The sequence below is a fragment of the Lagenorhynchus albirostris genome, chromosome 15 (assembly GCF_949774975.1).
Source record: "Lagenorhynchus albirostris chromosome 15, mLagAlb1.1, whole genome shotgun sequence".
Taxonomy (NCBI): Eukaryota; Metazoa; Chordata; class Mammalia; order Artiodactyla; family Delphinidae; genus Lagenorhynchus; species Lagenorhynchus albirostris.
The window spans coordinates 30107948-30128406 of NC_083109.1; the positions used below are offsets into that span (position 1 = coordinate 30107948).

The 20459-nt window shown below is 40.5% G+C and overlaps 1 protein-coding gene across 2 annotated transcripts in view; it reads left to right on the forward strand.

Moving 5' to 3' along the window:
- The window catches only part of ATRN (attractin), a 174364-nt gene that overhangs the window by 84184 nt on the left and 69721 nt on the right, over positions 1-20459 (forward strand). For both annotated transcript variants that reach the window (XM_060122197.1, XM_060122198.1), the window contains exons 13-20: positions 1770-1891; positions 2799-2937; positions 4747-4937; positions 6269-6488; positions 7691-7876; positions 8400-8633; positions 16593-16730; positions 19773-19866. In XM_060122197.1, coding sequence (XP_059978180.1) covers positions 1770-1891; positions 2799-2937; positions 4747-4937; positions 6269-6488; positions 7691-7876; positions 8400-8633; positions 16593-16730; positions 19773-19866 — 1324 coding nt within the window. The remainder of the gene's footprint in view (positions 1-1769; positions 1892-2798; positions 2938-4746; positions 4938-6268; positions 6489-7690; positions 7877-8399; positions 8634-16592; positions 16731-19772; positions 19867-20459) is intronic.

The following is a 20459-nucleotide window of genomic DNA, read 5'->3' on the forward strand; positions in this document are numbered from 1 at the left end:
CTAGCCATATGTGGCTATCAAACACTTGGAATGAGACTGGTGTGACTGAAGAACTGAATTTTAAAATTTTAATTAATTTAAATTAAAAACTACATGTGGGGACTTCCCCAGCGGTCCCGTGGTTAAGACTTTACGTTTCCACTGCAGGGGGCATGGGTTCCACCCTGGTTGGGGAACTAAGATCCCACATGTCACGCACCATGGCCAAAAAATAAATAAATAAAAACTACATGTGGTTAGTGGCTACCATATTGGATTATGCAGTTCTAACATTAAGGATGAGATTAAGAGGGCCAATCCAGAAAAGCTGTGTTGGAGTAGATTGTTCTAGTGGATAGAGGTATTATTCTTTTCTAGCTTCTCTAGTTGGGCACAGCAGTGATAGCAAGGCAGACAGTTGCTGAGGATGAACAGTGATCCCTCCTTCTAGAACCACCCCTTATATTGTCCAAGCTTTCTTCATCTTACCTACTCAGCTCCTTTTACCCTTTTGCTCTGACATAATAGCACAGTGCAATACAATGAAGTCATATGTGAGAAAGTCCTTTAAAAGTAAGAAAAATGTCTCTGAAAAATATTGTTTCACTTCAATTAATTTAAACTATGTTGACTGAATTTCTTAACTATTAGGGTTGGTGTAGCAGTTACCGTGAGAGTTATGATGGATAGAGGCAGCTTTCACTCTCCTGGAATGCTCCAAATTAAGCTGAACATAAATCCTCAGTAAGAACACCCAGGCAGCTTTACAGGTTCATTGGTGGGCTGGTGAGTGCTGGAGAACTAACATGACCAGAACTTGGTAGGGTTAGTCACTGTCTCCTAAAAGGGATACGATCAGTGAAATAGTTATTTTTTAACCATATTTAAAAAATTCAAATTAAATATGCAAGTTTATAGGAAATAATATTTAATTACCTTAGGTGGTTCATTATGAACCCATTTGCTATGAACTCATCTCAGATGTCACCTTCCTTGGTTCACTCTGCTTTCTCTGTGGGCCCAGTCCATGGGGTGATGACCAGGGCAGGAAGAACAGCCTAAGGAGCAGGTTGTTGGGGTCTTCGTGAGGGTGGGCCCTGCCTTTTCTTGTCCATGGATTCTACCATGTGCCATGTCCATGAATGGTTCAATAGATGAGGCAGCACTGTCGTGTGGCTTCTCTTTCATTGCTGACCTTGACCTGTCTAGGGTCAGTAGGAGATCAACAGGTCTCTAGTAGCCCAGAATTTCTTGGACTTACATATATGTGTATTGCCTTCTTTGGGGTTCTGTGGTGCTGCCTGCTTCCTGTGCCCAGAGCAGCCTTGCATTTATAGCTGGAGGAATGGCTTGGTCTCCTACATTTCTTTGTTTAGCCCCTGGGCTGCTCTTGGTGTTTATTCAACTGCTAGTTGATTTCTTTCTTGAAAAGAAAAATATTCGAAGAACCAGACCTATTTCCTTTATATCACATCGTTGAATTATTCTATCTTTGTTTTTCACTTTCTGTGTACTTTTGTTAGGAGGGTGGAGTACAAAATGGCATTTCTTCAGATTGTTTACTTATTTACTTTTCTTCAGATTGTTTACTTATTTACTGTTTTGACCTGAACACACCAATATATTTTCCTGCCAGTTTCACTCCTCATTTTACTTCCCAAGGCTTGTTATTTTATTTTATTTTATTTTTTTTGCCTCAGTGTCATATCTTGCTCAACAGCAGTTGTAATGGCCTGTGACATTTCTGAGGAGAAGCTGTCACAGTTGATGAATTTTTCTTCTCTTCACAGCTCTTGACCATGACAGATGTGACCAGCACACGGATTGTTACAGCTGCACGGCCAACACAAATGACTGCCACTGGTGCCATGACCATTGTGTCCCTATGAACCACAGCTGCACAGAAGGCCAGGTCAGAGGCTGTTTCTAAAGGATTTCAGAGGATAGAAAAATCCTGAGTGGGATTAGATGTAGATTTTAGAGCATATGGTATAGCCCAGAGTTATCTTTGAAACCTTCAGTGTAGATTTGGATTTTATTATTGCTCAAGTTTCTTTTAGTAAGGGATGCTCTGTATGTCCTAATTCCAAAGGTTCTGTTAGCCACGAGGATTGATGTGTGGTGTTTTAGAAGAAGGCAAGATTATTATTCTGAGTACACCCCAGTCCCTATGCATGGCTATGGCTAAGTACTAGATTCTTGGCGTGAAGTTTGTAATGGTGTGCTCCCTCTACATATGCAGGGTTTGGGGAGCAATTTAGGACTTGAGAGTGAAAGTGAGACAGGTGTGTAGCAGCAGCCAAACTGAATTGTGGAAATAATAGACTTTGCAAAATCTCCTTGTCTTATGTTATATCTTGGCTCAACATAATTTATGCTTACCATTTATGATTTTTTATTTAGGTTATAAGGAAAAAAAAGATATGATGACTCAACGTTTATAATTTTTGACTGTTTATAAGACATTATTTGTCAGTCTGTAAAGCAGCTCATAAAATTAAAAACTTTTAGAATGTTTGGGAGACATTTAAAAAGCAGCAAGTTCAACATTCCCATTCTGCAGATAAGCAAGTTGAAGCATGGTGCTTAAAAGAATGCACTGCTTCCTTGCCAGGTAAAGGCATGTCCTTGAACAGAACATTTCACTATAGTGTTTCCACTGCAGTGCTGCTTCATCTACATCTTATTTATTTATTTATGTATGTATGTATTTGTAGTTTGCTTCCTCAGTTAGACTGTTGTTTTTAGTATCCTATTTGTTCTTGCCATGAGTTCTCTCTGTGGATATAAGAGAAAAGCTTTTGTCCATTGTATTCTAGATCTCCATTTCCAGGTACGATCATTGCCCCAAGGATAACCCCATGTACTACTGTAACAAGAAGACCAGCTGCAGGAGCTGTGCCCTGGACCAGAACTGCCAGTGGGAGCCTCGGAATCAGGAGTGCATCGCCCTGCCTGGTAGGCCTTGCCAGGGGCATCTTGATGTGTGTGGGTCCAAAGACTTCACACGCACACACCCTCAATACTGTGCAGCCTAGATTGAACCCTGCAAAAGGGGCGAACTCATTTTATCCATTCATTCCCCGTCACCACTATTGTGGTTTGTTATATTTTAAAGCAGAAATACAGTTCTTAAGTATTTACTTCTACCATCCTTTGAAAGAAAGTGAAGCATCATCTGCTGCTGTGGAGAATCAAGGACAGCTTGACTCTGTGTCATTGAGCCTGCTCTCTTGTCCCAACCCCACTCTCCATTGTCCCTACCCCACTCTACGGTAACCTGGGAGTAGAAAGCAGCAGTCTCAGCAGCCAGTCTGCTGGGCACTTCATTTTTTTATTTTTATTTTTTTTTTGCGGTATGCGGGCCTCCCGCCGCCGTGGCCTCTGCCATTGCAGAGCACAGGCTCCGGTCATGCAGGCTCAACGGCCATGGCTCATGGGCCTAGCCACTCCGCAGCATGTGGGATCTTCCCGGACCGGGGCACGAACCCGTGTCCCCTGCATCGGCAGACAGACTCTCAACCACTGCGCCACCAGGGAAGCCCCTGCTGTACACTTTATGAAGAGTACTTCTTACTGACCACTGGGATCAGGTTTTCAGCACCTTCTGATAAGAAGGAAAGGAGAGATGTCTCTGTCAGCAGCACCTCCTGGGATGACCCCAGCCCCAGATACCTCAATTTATAGCACTTCTGAGGTTCAGGATGATGAGTTGGGGGCCTGAAGCCAGCCAGCCATGGCTGAAACTGTATGATATATTTGCTCAACCAGGAAGCCCAGGAAGGGGACTTCTTTGGCTCTGTGCAACACAAGTACAGGGTAGCTGGAGTCTACTGGGGCCCCTCTTGAAATCCTTCGGAAGTACTTGATTCAGCTTGCTAGAGTGGGGTTCTTGTTCTTTTACCTCATTGCATCTCAAACTTTAGGGCATAGCAGAGTACCTGGGGGTCTTGCTAGAAGCCAGATTCTGGCACAGATTTGTGGTGGGGCCCTAGAATCTGCATTTCAGCGAGCAATGACACTGATGCCACACTTTGAGGAACAAGTCTTTATCTGCTCTGAAATGATCCCTTTCCTGTGGCACCTTCCGTTTATCTCACTGGCTGTTGATGAACATTGTTGAGGGCATCTCCAGGGTACTTTGGTTCCAGTGAAGTTGCTTTGCTCGTGCACTGTCTTCCAGGAAGCATGTATAGCTTCTGCAGTTCCTTGGGTGGGTACAGGGAGGTCACAGTAGCAGATTACAAACTTACCTGGTGTACTGTAGCACTTCGGTTTATTTCCCAAAAATCCTCTTTCCACCTCACTTTTTGGATGTTTTGTTTCACTTGATGTGAAAACAGTGCAGCTTGCTCACTCACCAACTCATTTCTGTTCTTGCAGTTTTCCACCCCATCTTTCCAATAATGCATATTCATTTTTCTGCTCTTAGGATTTTAGCCTTGTTTCTGATTTTTCTTCAAAAGGAGGTTTATAAGTTTAACAGTGACATCAAACAAATGTTTTCCTCTAAAACATAGGAGGGTTGACCTCAGAATATGCATCTTGAGATCCAGGAAATATGACTGATAAACATTTAAAAAATTCTTGTGTGTATTCTGTATTTGGTTCTTAGTAATGTGTCTGATGCACTCACCACATCTGAATGAAGTATCTAGAATTCAGCTCACAAAAGCCCTTTAGGTTTTCAGCAGTTCAAGCTGCTAATATACGTAGTTTTGTGTGATTTCTAAAACTCTTTGTTTTTCTCTCCCCTCTTTAATAAAGAAAATATCTGTGGCATTGGCTGGCATTTGGTTGGAAACTCATGTCTGAAAATTACTACTGCCAAAGAGAATTATGACAATGCAAAATTGTCCTGTAGGAACCACAATGCCTTTTTGGCTTCTCTTACAACCCAGAAGAAGGTGGAATTTGTCCTTAAGCAGCTGCGAATCATGCAGTCATCGCAGAGCATGGTGAGTTAAAATCTTTGGAAATTAAGTTTCTAGTATCCATCCTTCTACTGACAGCATGACTACAGCTTACCTGTGATGTGCTTGGCAGCAGGAGGAATGCTAGTAGGTGCAGTGTAATACACTATGGAACTGCACTGTCAAATTCTCTTCTTTTAATAAATTCTTTCTTATCTTTAAATTTCCAACACCTTATTTTTATTAGTCATATTTCATTAAATTATAAGATATATCAATAATTACATGTGTATTGAACAGTAGCATGTTTACATATGCACATATCCTGTGACATCAGTAGATGATTTCATATCTGTTTTATCCCTAGGTTCTGTTGGGGTGGGGGAGGGGAATGCCATTACTAATTAGCTGAGCTGAATTAAGCCACCTGAGTCTCTCAGATTTCAGGTATTATTACAGTGTGTAATATGATTTAATGCTAATCATCCTAAGAAATAGACATCCATTTGGGTCTTTCTTAGATCTGACCAAGCCAAAAGGAGAGGGCATCTTCTTATCAGGAGTTTCTGAGCACAGAAAGTCCCCAAGTTCTCTTCCTGTCCACCCAGTACTCTCAGGCAGCTTGTAGTTGATATTCCACAGTCACATTTTGTCTTTTTTAGTCCAGAGCCCTAGAACTGTGGTCCTACCCTCAGTCAAGTAGATACAAGACAACGGCTCTTTCAACAACATTGTCTTTGGTATAGAACAGTTAGGGGGAAATGTCAAGCAGGTAGGAGGAATGGGAAGCACTTCCTTGGGAAGGACATAGGAAGTGGGGTCTGGGTTTTGGCTACATGTGGCATCTGAGACAGACTTTCCCAGGAATTCATTGTCCTATTTTCTCTATAAATTCGGTGACAGCCAATACCCCCCACCTCCCCAGCTGAAGGTGGGAATCTTTAATCATCATTTATCTAAGCCTGAACTAGCCAGAGCTTCCAAAACAGGCTTAGATAATGATAGGCATATAACCGGTATTTCATAAATATCGATACAATGATTTCACTTATAAATAGACATTTAAACCAAGTTGGGTTTGGTCATTCCTTCATAGCATTTGTCATAGCATGTAGAAATTTAGGAACTTGATTATTACTTTGATATTGATGTCTTCTCCGAACTATATTTCTGTCCTTTGTAAAATGGCCATATTAAAGTGCCAGGCATGATATGTAACAGAAAAATGATGGTCTGCAGTAATCTATCATGGCTGAATCGGGATAGGGAGGTTTTCCTTTATCTTTTGGATGTATGTAACTTAATGGTTTTTGTCTAGAATCCAGTTTTGGTCAAGACATTGATTATATTCATAGCTGTGCCTGTTTTGCCTACAGTCCAAGCTCACCTTAACCCCGTGGGTTGGCCTTCGGAAGATCAATGTGTCCTACTGGTGCTGGGAAGATATGTCCCCATTCACAAATAGTTTGCTACAGTGGATGCCATCTGAGCCCAGTGATGCTGGATTCTGTGGAATTTTGTCCGAACCCAGTACTTCGGGCTTAAAAGCTGCAACCTGCATCAACCCACTCAATGGTAGTGTCTGTGAAAGACCTGGTAAGTATATGGGTGAATTATGCGTTACTGGAAGTTTGTCGAAAGAGAAACTGTAGAAGGCATAGTTAAGTATTATGAAATTTTCATGAAAAACCGATGGAGTATTGATTTCAAGCATATGAAGCAGAGTGTAACACAGAATTTTTAAAGCAGAAGGAAATAGTGTTTGACTCTGAATAGTGTGAGCCATGAACAAAACCAAAAATAACTAACACTAATATTCTGATTAACCATGAGATTGATTGGTTTGTTGACCACAAAAAGTATTGATAATTTCTCTGAAAGGCAAATTTCTTGGTGTTGGCAGGGAAATATTGTGGAAGAAAGAACAAAAAATCCAAAGAAAAGATCAGAAAAGCAAGCAGATCACTGCAGGGACAATGGGCAGAAAGATAGTGTCAGTGGGGAGAAAAATGATGGGAGTAGCTCTGTGTCAGGAAGCAGAAGCAAACCTTCAGCATTATAAAGCTGCAGGAGGGTGCTGAAGGACCGGACACTTGGAGTAGCTTCACAGGCTTGAAGCTCTCTAGGCACATTTAGGCTTCCTAAAGGCAGGCACAGGGGTGGCATTTGCAGCCCTAGACCAGTGTCCTCCTCCTGCAGAGGTACTTACAAGCAGTAGTTGGAATTCTGTGGCTGCTTTTGGGAGACTGGACTCCATTGACATCATGTCTTATTTTAGGAAGGTACTGTCATTTGTCTGAGGAATACAGAGGTGTGGAAGAGAATTCATAGCACTGTAGGGGTCGCCTTAAAGTGTAATATCTAGGGAAACTTTTCAGCCATTTTGGATCCTTAGTGCTTTGGTGAATTTAATGAATGCTGTGGTTCTTTTTCCCCCAGAATATACAAAGATGCAATTTTGTATATTCAGGTGGGTTGTAAAACCCCTGAAGTTCATCCTGGGTCTCCTATATTATAAGGAGCTTTAGAACCTCTACTCATATGGAAAGATTAGCTTGTTCCCTCATGTCTGTCCTTAATGCTCTTGGAAAAGAAAAACTGTTTTTCCCCCAAGTATATAAATATACTTGACTAAATAGTACTTGATGACCTAAGACTTTCTATTTTCTTCTGCATTTAGTGTAACCCACTGAATTGATTTCATGACACACTAGTGGGTCACAACCCACATTGAAAAACCTTTGACCTTAGCTGACATAGTGGGAGCTCTAAGTGTCTCTCTTCGGTTTACTTCCCAGCGAACCACAGTGCCAAGCAGTGCCGGACACCGTGTGCCTTGCGGACGGCATGTGGGGAGTGTACCAGCGGCAGCTCCGAGTGCATGTGGTGCAGCAACATGAAGCAGTGCGTGGACTCCAATGCCTACGTGGCCTCCTTCCCTTTTGGCCAGTGTATGGAGTGGTATACCATGAGCAGCTGCCCCCGTGAGTGAAAAGTGAGCTCTAGGCAGTATGGGTGACAACTCCTGTGTGTAGGGCAGTGCTGTCAGCCTCTGAAAATTCTAGGGATGAGACCAGACTTGACCTCCTGCTCAGGACTGTCCAGAGACTGCCTGATGTGAACCCGCATACAGAACCAAGAACAATGACACAAGTAAACAACTGTAGGATGGATCACAGAGTACAGAAATAATTTGCCCAGCCTCAGTATTACATTGCTCAATCCATGTAATATCTCGACATCTTAATCTCCTAATTCATAAAGAAGTGATTTCCAGGAGATGATCTCTAAACATCCTGAGATTGAGAGAGAAGGGGAGGAGTCTCTATTATATGTTGGACAAGATATTGGGCTTTTTAAAGTTTTATTATGTCATTTAAACAATCACAATAGAATAGGAATTTTGACTCACAGAAGTTGAATAATCTGTTAAAGAAAAAGGTAATTTAAATACAATGAATTTAAGACTACATATGATAGTGAATTGTAACGTATGTTTTTTTACAGCTGAAAATTGTTCAGGCTACTGTACCTGTAGTCACTGCTTGGAGCAACCAGGCTGTGGCTGGTGTACTGATCCCAGCAATACTGGCAAAGGGAAATGCACAGAGGGCTCCTATAAAGGACCAGTGAAAATGCCTTCTCAGGCCCCTACAGGAAATTCCTATCCACAGCCCCTTCTCAATTCCAGCATGTGTCTGGAGGACAGCAGATACAACTGGTCTTTCATTCATTGTCCAGGTAAGATGTCTTGTGTATCCAAAATCAAGTGTTTCACTACCTATTTACAAAGAATAAAGCCTTGAAAGCTACATTATTTATATGGATTTCTTTAAGAAAAAAATAACAGATAGTTTAGGAAACTATTTGTTTCATGTGAAAAATATTTTTAATGTCAATTAATGAAAATACTAAGGACTTTAAGTGAGTTGTCTTGCTAACTTTCATTTCAAAAGTATTGAAATGAGTTCATTGTAAAAAATCGACTATTACAGATATAGGTAAAATAAAAACTAGAATTCCTCTTCTCGTCTCTAGAAGGAAAAACTTTTAACAGTATAGTATAGATACCTCTAGATGTATAGTTTTTAAAATAAAAATACTATGCTGTACACTATGCATATGATATATTGTTCTACAGTTTGCTTTTTACTTAAAAATACATTGTGGCAATTGTAGGGAAAAATTAAAAATAAAATCTACTGCCAACCCAGAAATTCCTCTCCACAGATGTAGAAAAGAAAGAAACAGTTTTATTATTGAATAAGCATTAAACCAGGTTGTGGCCCACATCGCAGCAATCCACTAATGAGATTGCAAAAACAGAGGGAAATTCTACCCTTTTAAATATCCCAGCGTACATAATCCATTATATACATGTTCTCAAAATGAAGATAACTTGTCTTCATGTGAGGATTTGACAGCACTATTTGCTCTACATTCTTTCACAGTTCATTCTGAATTTACCTGGTAATTGGGGAGGCCACCTAGGTTAGTTAATTGCCTTTACCCAAAGGAGAAAACAAACTTGTATCTTTAAGGCAAGCAGGTGGTTACAGTTTGGACCCATTCCCACAGCAAGGGGAGGGGGGCTGGCTCCCTTGATGTGTACATTTCAAAGAGATGGCTTTTAAGCACTTAAGAAAAACATCTCTGCTTTGTAGTGCTGACTAGAGACTTATTTAGGTTTAAAAATTTTCATACATATACATATCAAAGGAACAGGAAGGGTTTTTTAATACAGGTTTTCTTACTGAAATGCTCTAAGAAAAGGGAGAAGGAAAACCATCTCTTTCCCTTTGACATGAAGAAAAAAGGAAAAATTCAGCCTGCCTGCCTGCCTCCCTCTCTCCCTCCTCCCCTCTCTTTGCCCTCTTCTCCCCTCCCCACTCCTTCCCTCTCTCCTTTCCCTTCTCCTTCTCCTTCCTTCCTATCCTTTCCAATGGTTGATGCCAGAAGGAACAGACCTTGAGTTCACCTAAACCTTGATCCTAGACCTGCTATGGTAGCTGTCCTGAGAAACCAACCCTGAAAAATTGACCTTTGATTCAAACTTTCAGTAAATCTCAGGAATGTACTGATGGGCCTCCAGAGCAGTTGGGAGATGCTAGGCAGGTGCAAAGACTCCCAAGAGATGAGTGGATAAGAATATCTCCAAGAACCTGCCAGACATTGCCCCTGAGCACTGGGTTCTTTGTGAGGACTTCTATAAGGGAAAGACCACTGTAAACAAAGATAAAGGGCCACAGGCAGACTGGAAGAAAATATCTGCAGGGTATATAACAAATGATTATCATCCAGAGTATGTAAACCTCTACCCTCCAGAAAAATAAAGCTGAATGTCGACCCAACAGAAAAAGTGGGCAAAGTGAAACTGCTAGGTGTCTTTTCCCCCGGGGGTTGGGGGTGAGCACCATGGCGCTCCAAGGAGCTCCAGTCCTTTATGTCTCAGCACAGAAAGAATTCATCTAGATGCTAAGTGATAGATAAGAAGGGATTTATTAGAATAGGACACTTGTGAGGCTTACAAGTGAGCTGGCAAGAGGGTGCCACACTCCGAGAACTTAGTGGGCTACAGATTTATAATCAAAGGAAAAATGGGGTGGGGGAAAAGACCACCTTCTTCCTCATTCTTGAGTAGACATCAGGCTTCCATCATAAGCTCCTCCTCCAGGTTGGGCAGGGGAGTTTTCTTGTCCCTACATGGTCAAGCCAGGACTGTCATGACATTATAGAAAAATTATTTTAGGTTTCAGTACAATAAGGGTCTTTCACTTTGAATGTCACCCTTCCATAAATTATTGTTTTTTATGTGTGCAGAGAGCATGTCTTAGGGGTCATTAACTTACGAGCTTACTGGGCAGGATGTGGGTCTCATGCCACCATTGTTTTATTGTTTTGGGGCGTGTCTCATGCTTCTGTTGCATGGTTTTGTTGCTAAGCAGGCCTGCTTAGTTTTGTGGTTAAGCAAACCTGCTTTCTTGAGTGATCATTAACTTACAGGGGTCTCTCATATTTTTTTCCACTTACAGTCCCCTAGTGGGATTAACTATTTAATCACCTACTTTCTCCCTTTATCCTGTTCCTATCAAAAGTATATAAAGTCATTCTCAGAAAAGGAAGTAGAGCAGGAAAATGCAAAATAAAATGAGAAACCAGCTTTTTATCTACAGAACTGGATTAAATTCTCTTTGTTCCTTTTTTCCTAAGATTTTGGAGGATCTACAGTTGTATTTCTAATCTACTAGTGGTTTGATTAATGAAATAGTTAAATTTGTGCTTTTCCACTAATATCAAGAATATATCAGGTAAAATGAAAATACACAGGAAATACACAGAAAATACACAGGAAAATATTTACAAATTATATGTCTGATAAGAAGCTAATGTCCAGAATACATAAAGAACTCTTTAAACTCAAATAAGCACATGAAAATATGCTCAACATCATTTAGGAAACTGGAATCCTCATAAATTGTTGGTAGGAATGTAAAATTCTGTAGCCACTTTGGAAAACAATTTGGCAGTTCCTCAAAAAGTTAAACATAGATCCATCATATAGCCCAGTATATACCCAAGAGAATTGAAAATATATGTCCACACAAAAACTTGTACTGAGGGGCTTCCCTGGGTGTGCAGTGGTTGAGAATCCACCTGCCAATGCAGGGGACACGGGTTCAAGCCCTGGTCCGGGAAGATCCCACATGCCGCAGCACAACTAAACCGGTGCACCACAACTGCTGAGTCTGCGCTTTAGAGCCCGCAAGCCACAACTACTGAAGCCCGTGCACCTAGAGCCCGTGCTCCTCAACAAGAGAAGCCACTGCAGTGAGAAGCCTGCTCACCGCAAGAAAGAGTAGCCCCCACTCGCCGCAACTAGAGAAGAGCCCACGCGCAGCAACAAAGACCCAACACAGCTAAAAATAAAAATTAATTAATTAATTAATTAAAAAAAAACTTGTATGGAGTGCTCATAGAAGTATTATTCATAATAGACAAAAGTGGCAACAACCCAGATGTCTGTCAGCCAGCGAGTGGATAAACAAAATGTGGTACATTCATACAATGGAATACTATTTGGCAATAAAAAGGAATATAAGGTACTGATATATTCTACAACATGAATGAACCTCGAAAATATGCTGTGCAAAAGCAGTCAGATACAAAGGCTATATATTATATGATATCACTTATATGGAATGTCCAAAAAAGGGCAAATAAATAGAGACAAAAAGTAGATTAGTGGTTGCCTAGGGCCAGGGAAAGAAATGGGGAATAATGGGCACAAAGTTTTCCAAAGTAGCTGTACCATTTTTCATTCTCATTAGCAGTATAGAAAGGTTCAGATTTCTCCACATCCTTATCAATACATGTGTCTGTTTGATTGTTGCTGTTCTAGTATATGAGAAATGGTATCTCACTGTGGTTTTGACTTGCATTTCCCTAATGACTAATGAAGTTGAGCATCCTATTGGCCATTTATATGTGTTTGGAGAACTGTCTATTCAAATTCTTTGCCCAGTTTTAAATTACATTATCTTTTTACTGTTGACGTATTAGAGTTCTTTATGAATCTAGATACAAGTCCCTTATTGGTTATACAGTTTGCGAATATTTTCTCCCATTCCATGGGTTTCTTTTTACTTTCTTTTTTTTTTTTTGGGGGGGGGGGTGGGTGCAGTACACGGGCCTCTCACTGTTGTGGCCTCTCCCGTTGCGGAGCACAGGCTCCAGATGCCCAGGCTCAGCGGCCATGGCTCACGGACCTAGCCGCTCCGCGGCATGTGGGATCTTCCCGGACCAGGGCACGAACCCATGTCCCCTGCATCAGCAGGCGGACTCTCAACCACTGCGCCACCAGGGAAGCCCTCTTTTTACTTTCTTTTTTTTTTTTTTTAACATCTTTATTGGGGTATAATTGCTTTACATACTTTCTTGATGGTATCTTTTGAAATACAAAAGATTTCGTTTATCCCATGTGCTTTTGGTATTGTATCTAAGAAGTCAGTGCCTAACTAACCCAAAAATCACAATTACTCCTGTGTTTTCTCTTTAAGGTTACATAGGTTTATCTCTTTGTATTTAGTTCCATAATTCATTTTGAGTTAATTTTTGTGTATGGTGTGAGGTAGGGGTCCAAATTTATCTTTTTGCATGTAGTTAATCAGTTGTCCCTGTACCATTTGTTGAAAAGACTATTTTTTTACTATTGAATTTTGGGAGCACATTTGTTGAAAATCAGTTGAATGTAAGAACTTATTTCTGGACTCTCATTTCTATTGCATTGACCTATATGTCTGTCCTTATGCTGATATCACACTCTTGATTTCTGTAGCTTTGTAGTAAGTTTTGAAATTGGGAAGTCTGAGTCCTCCAACTTTGTTCTTGTTTTCCTAGATTGTTATGGCTGTTCTGGGTTCTTTGAATTTCCATATGAATTTTAGGATGAACTTGTCAGTTTCAGTAACATCAACAGAAAGCCAGCTGACATCTGATAGAGATTGCATTGAATCTGTAGACCAACTGGGGGTATATTACCATCTTAACAATATTAATTAAGCCTTTTAGTTTATGAACCTGGAATGTCTTTCATTTCTTTAGTTTTTTATTTTCTTTCAGCAGTGTTTTATAAAGTTTTCAATGTATATATCTTATGCTTATTTTGTTAAATTTACTATACAAAGTATTTTATTCTTCTTCATGGTATTGTGAATGGAATTATCTTAATTTAGTTTTCTGATCATTATTAATATGTAGAAATACAATATGTTAATCTTGTATTGTGCAACCTTGCTAAACTCATTATTTCTACTAGTTTTTTAGTGGATTAGGGTTTTCTATATACAAGGTTGTGTTGTTTACTAAGAAAGACAGTTTTACTGTCTTTCCTATCTGGATACCTTTTTAAAAAAAAATTTTGGGGGTGCTAATTGGCCTGGCTAGAAATTCCAGTACAATGTTGAATAAAAGTGGTGAGAGTGGACATCATTCTCTTGTTCCTGATCTTAGAGGGAAAGAATTCAGTCTTTTTCCATTATGTATGATGTTGGCCTTAGTTTTTTCGTACTTGTCCTTTATCAGGTTGAGAAATTTTACTTCTATTCCTAGATTTTTGAGGGCTTTTGTCATGATTGGGTGCTGGATTTTGTCAAATGCATTTTCTGTATCACAATGGTGATGTGGTTTTGTTCTTTAGTTTATTAATATTACGTTATACTAATTGATTTAAGGATATCAAACCAGTCATTCATTCCTGGGATAAAGCCCATTTGCTTATGATGCATAATCCTTTTTACTGTGTTGCTGGATTTAGTTTGCTAGGTGGGTATTTTGTGTCTATTTTCATGAGAGATATAGATCTGTTCTATAATTTTCTTTCTTGTTATGACTGTCTGGCTTTGGTACCAGGGTAGGACTGGCTTCAGAGTGAGTAGGGAAGTGTTCCCTCCTCTTGTATTTACTGTGAAAGAGTTTGCAAAAGGATTGGTATTAATTCTTCTTTAAGTACTGGTAGAATTCACCAGTGAAGCCATCTGGGCTTGGATTTTTCTTTGTGGGAAGATTTTTGATTATTCATTCAATCTCTTAGTATAGGTAAGTAAAGTATAATACAGGCAGCTTTTCTATTTCTGCTTGAGTCAGTTTAGGTAACCTGTATTTTATAGGAATTTTTCTATTTCATCTAAGTGATCAAATTTGTTGGCATACAGCTGTTCCTGTTATTTTCTGGCAAGTAGCTTTTTGGCTATATGTGTTCTCCTGTTTAATCTATTGAAGGGTTTTTGTTTTGCATCTGATTTTGTTTTATCCTTTTCATTTTGCAAGGTCTCTAAATATTGTGAAGGTTTGTTCCAGAGCTTGCTTTCTTATTTTATGAATGCAGTGATCTCTGAAACCTCCTTGAATTTGCTAAAATTAGTATTTTTCATTCTCTTAAGTTTCTTGCATTAATCCTTCCTTCAGAGTTAGTCGTTCCGTGTGTTTATCTAGGTGGTGCTTTTAGGTTGATGATTTTCTCATACTAGTGATTCCTCAAGGTTGATTTGTATTTATAACTGAATGTCTAGGCTTATGCGTACTGGGTGTCGTGAAGGTGTGGTGTGATATCCTAAGGGAGAGGCTGACTAGCTAGTACCAGGGCTCTCCAGCTCTGGTCTGCTCTGGCTGTTGTTGAATGGTCCGCATTCCTTACACAGTGGAGGAAGGAAGGAGCAACGGACCAGGTGTGTGGATGCATTTGGCATGTTCATGGTTGTGCCGTGTGCCTCCCCACTTCGGGCGTTCTGGCTAGAAATTCAGTGCTTCAGAAGTATCTCTCAGTACTTCTCATAGCACCTTTTCCTCTTATCCCTAACCCTTGTTTTTACGTTTCTTCTGTAATTTCAGTGAGATCTTGAAGGGGAAGAGAGAGAGAAGCATTTGTTCAATCTTTTTATCTTGAACCAGAATACAGATATTTTGGTAAATGATTTTAGGTATTACATTTTTTGTGTGTTGTGCTTTGCCCTTTTGCTATGTGCACAGTTGCTCATCTTCACAGGAAAAACATGTATAGTCCCCAGATCTTAAGCAATTTTGGTGGAATATTTGATGTAGTCATTTTTAAGTTCTTCAGTTGCAGTCTATTTAAAACAACTCAAATACCTACAGGGATGGGGTAGAAAGCAGGTGGGTAAACAGAACAGGTGCAAGGCCATGGAAAGTTGTCAAGGTGGAGACTGTATGACATTGACCAACCAAGACAGATCTGTACAAGAGCAGATCTTAAATGTTTCACCACAAAAAAGAAATGGTAATTATGTGACATGATGCAGGTGTTAGCTATAGCTATGGTGGTCATCATTTTGCAGTAAGTGTATCAAATCAACACATTGTATACTTTAAATGTGCACTTTAGATTTACACAATGTTATATGTCAGTTATGTCTCAATAGAGCTAAGGAGAAAAAAAGACAGGTCTGCTTACAGGTTGTGCACTACATGAGTGGCCCCACCTGAAGTATGCAGTGCACAACTGTCCTGAGCAGCCCTGAGAGGTCCAGGCCTCATATGCCTTTCTAGTTGTAAACTCCTGTATGCATCAGGAATCAGTAATTCCACTTATAGAAATGTTTACATATAAACATGGTTATTTTTCTAAAAATGAAAAATTGAAAGCAAACTAAATATCAAAATGTAATGGTTAAGTGACTGTTTGGCTTCATAGAAATCATTCTGCCATTTAAAGTTTTGTTTATGATAGGTAAAATAATGTGGTAAAATAATTGTGATCTACATTTTAAAAAATCAAAATTGAATATTAATATGAACACAACTGTGTAAAACTGTATAGAAAAAAATATTGGAAGGAAGGATCCAAATGTGGACAGTGATCTCTGGGTGGTGAAATTGTATATGATTTTTTTTCCCTTTCCTTGTATTTTTCAAATTTACTATCATGAGCATATATTAGTTTTACAATTAATAACAACAAAAACTTTTTTTTTAATGGCTCTGGACTTTCACCTTGCTTGGTATATTTCTGATTTTCCTGAATTAGCTCTTTTTTGATGTTTTGATCTTATTTCTCAAACTAGTTTTTAGTAGTTTTGATGATTATTTAGAAGCAATAAGGAACTTAGATAGTTGCAAATAAATCTTGTGGAACGTACTCCACCCAGCTCTACCATAGGAAAAGCCCCTTAAAATTCTTTCTTTCAGCTTGCCAGTGCAATGGCCACAGCAAATGCATTAATCAGAGTATCTGTGAGAAGTGTGAAAACCTGACCACGGGCAAGCATTGTGAGACCTGCATATCTGGCTTCTATGGTGATCCGACCAATGGGGGAAAATGTCAACGTAAGTCAAATTTTTCAGGGTTACTGATTGCAAACCAGGTGGCACATAATGCATCTGTTTGACTTGTATATCTTGGAGGAAAAAAGCCACTTGGTTTCAGATATTGCATTTCTTAAGTTATACTTGTCAGGAGCTCAGCTGAGTTGGGGGAGAGAGAGCAGAGCTGCCTGGTGTCAGAGTAGCCACTAAAGCAACTAGTCATAAATGAAGGACTTCCCTGGTGGTCCAGTGGTTAAGATTGCACGCTCAATGCAGGGGGCCCGGGTTTGATCCTTGGTTAAGGAACTAGATCCCACATGCCGCAACATGAGCCTGCATGCCACAACTAAAGATCCCCTGTGAGGCAACGAAGATCCTGCATGCCACAACTAAGACCCAGCGCAGCCAAATAAATAAATATTAAAAAGAAAAAAATGAGGAAGTTAAGCCTTTAATCACTTACTCTGATGGTATAAGCAAGAGGCTTACACTGGAGAAAGCACTGACTCCCCTTGTTCCACTATCCCTCCTGGAATGGTGCTCTGGTTGAGCGTCAAGTGGATCAGCATAGGCTTCAGGGAAAACTTGTTGTTAAGGGAGCCCTGAACCAAAAGGCCCAGCAAAAAGCCTTTTATGGCCCCTGGGGTCAGGAGGGAGGGTGAAGGGGAAGGACTAAGAGTGGAAAAGTACCTGGGACTGAGTGGGTAAAGCCTCTTTGAGGTTCCCCTCCTCCTCCATATGGAAACTCAGCAGAGGTGACTGAAGAAGACCTCTGCCCAAGGCTTCAGATAAAGAGACCTAGGAATGAAGATTCCTGAGCTAGGAATGCAAATATGTGAAAGAGAGTGGCTGGCCAGGTGACCTGAGACCTTGACTCAGCCCCCCTCAGAGACTTCCACCCAGGCTGGTGTGAGGAGGGCAGTTTTCCTGGTATGGCCCACCAGGGAAAGCCTTTGTCATTGTCTATGGTTCGGCCTCAAAAATCACATGTAGGTTTTTAACCAGGAGCTGGACTCCTCAATACTTCTACTATTTTTAAAGATTTAAGTAGTCCCATGTTTCCCCATACATGTCAAATAGATTCCTGTAAGTAGTAGGACACTATTGTTAGTACACAAATTATATTTTTTAAAATGACAAGTGATACCAATAAACTACTTTTTGGTTTGTTCTAGTTTATAGTGGAAAGACCCATCAGGTCTGAGTAGGAAAATAAATAAGAAAGGAAAATCTCTACCTACTCGTCACATCCCACCTCCAAACTCCTTAGCATGGTTCTTGAGAATCTGACCCCAGAGCATCCAGAAGAGAGTTAGTGTCCTAGTGGAACCTCTCTGGGGTTTAGTTCCTTCATCTGTAAAATGGGGATAGTAGGGTGGTTGTTGAAATGAAAGCAGTCAGCAGGACATAACAGGTAGATGTGAGCAATTATTATTACTCTTCTGATGTCCTTTCTTACCACTCTTAAGTAAAATTTCTTGCTCAGATTAAAAGGTATTAAGTAAAACTTTTTTCACTCTTTGTGAATAGATTTCATCCATTAGACAGAAATCAGAGTACCTGACATTATTGAGTGGTGAGTATATACAAGGCATTGTGCTGGTAGCTACCTGAGACAGTGCTGCCTTTATTATCCCCAGGATCAAGTAGCCTGCCCAGGGTCTCACTGAGATTTGGCCATGCTGAGAACCATATCCAGGATGTGTGACTTTAGCTGTTGGGCCTGGTTGTGCCACTGTGAGGGTACCATCGTCCCCATATCTTCAGCTCTCATCTTAGAAAAATTACATTCTCCTCTGTGGCATCTGTGGGGCCCGAGTACAGTTGTTCAGAACTCAGAGGTAGCTTTATTTTTCAGAGTCGCAATCCATAATAGAAAGCGTGATTTAAAAATACTGTGAGTGACACCAAGTCTTTAATGTTTTCTTCTTAGAATTGTATAGTCCTTAAGCTATGGATAACAGCGATGATTTTTTGAATGCTTACTGTGTTTTATTCATGTGTTATCTCATTTAATCCTCCCCAAAACCCTACAGGATAGGCACTGTTATTATCCCTGTCACATGGATGAGGAGGCTGACTTAGAAAGGGAGCTAAGTGGAGGGACCTGAATTCAAACTCAGGCAAACTGAACTTTAGGCCTTTGCTTTTGTTAACACACTGCACCTCTCTCCATCCTCAGTAGAGCCCAGAGTTGAACGCTAGTGTTTCTTACTCCAGCATAAATTTTCTTCCCCACTGCACTATTCTATTCATAGGTTTCTTTGGATTTTTTTTCCCCACCGGATTTCTTTTAAAAGTACACCTATCTCCAGCCTAATACTTTTAATTTATTCACAGAAAAACAGTTTGTAGAGTGAAAAGGTATTGAGCAAAAGGATTCATTTATTTCACCTGGAGTATAAAGTTTGTCATAGCTCACACCTATGTGTTGGATGAAAGAAGGTGGAGATGTGTTGGTGGCTAGATGAGGGAGATGAAAAGAGTCATTTGCTGTTAAGGAAGAAGAAGGCAGACAAGGGTGTGAATCCTAGAGGGCCGCTGAAACACTGACCTGCCATTGGAATCCTGCCTCAGAAGCGTGGCCATTGTGGAGAAGTCTCCTCAGCTAAGGCAGAACTTAGCCAGACCAACCCTCCCCCCAGAGGGCAGTCATCACTCAGAGGTCTCTGAGGACGGGGACTTAGTCTTTGTGCCATACTGGAGATGCTTCAGAAATGTTTATTGAGTGAATGAGAGAATGGTGATAGTGAAAAACAGAGTCTATTGCAAAGATGTTTGCAAAGTCTATTGCAGAGGGATGACCTCATTGGCAGCAGACACTGACATTTCTCTTTCCTACTGGCCTGTGACTTTGGCTTCTTTACTGTTGCCTTGACATTATTTGAGATAAATCACTAGCTAAAAAACAAGAATTGTACCCCTTAAATGAATGCATTTATTTTACCTGCCTTTCCTGTTGAATCCAGTTGAGATAATGTTATTTGTTTTAGGGAAAGTCTCTAATAGTGGTAATCTTTTAAGCCAGTTGTGACCACCTGCTTTCCTTTTCCTTCTCCCCAGCATGCAAGTGCAATGGGCACGCGTCGCTGTGCAATACCAACACGGGCAAGTGCTTCTGCACCACCAAGGGTGTCAAGGGGGACGAGTGCCAGCTGTGAGTACCACACTCCCGGGACTCCTGCCACAGGCCACACCTCATCAGGGAGGGCCGAGGGGCTGTGAAACTGCCTGAACCCCAAGAGCCACCCTTTTTTCTCTGGGCCTTGTTGCCGTGGGCTCTGAGGGATCCCCAAGTTGACTGATTTGAAATTTTGCCCTTTCTACTTCAGATAGGTGTAATTTAGTCACCCTTCGTACTGGGAAGTTTGTCAGTTTAGCAGTAATTCCTTAATGGCTCTTTAAATCACAATTTTATGTTTGAGTGACACTGACAGTTCCTTGCTTGCTGACTTGGATTAGTCTTTTAACTTCAGTAACGACTTGATTTTTGTCATGTCAGGAGATTTTCCTAAAAGATAGAGTTAGAAGAGCTGGTATTCCAGGACAGTATTTTATTTGGCATTTTGGTTGTCTAATAGTAGAGAGGTCATCTTGCCTTTAACACACCCTCCCTGTTCTAGCATTTTCCTTGGTGCAGTATGTCAAACATGTTTCGGGGAAGAGTTTGGAGTTCCCATCCATGAGGATGCAAACAGCATCAGGCAGATGTGGGGATTCAGCCCTGGCTGTGCCTCCACTGAGCAGGGT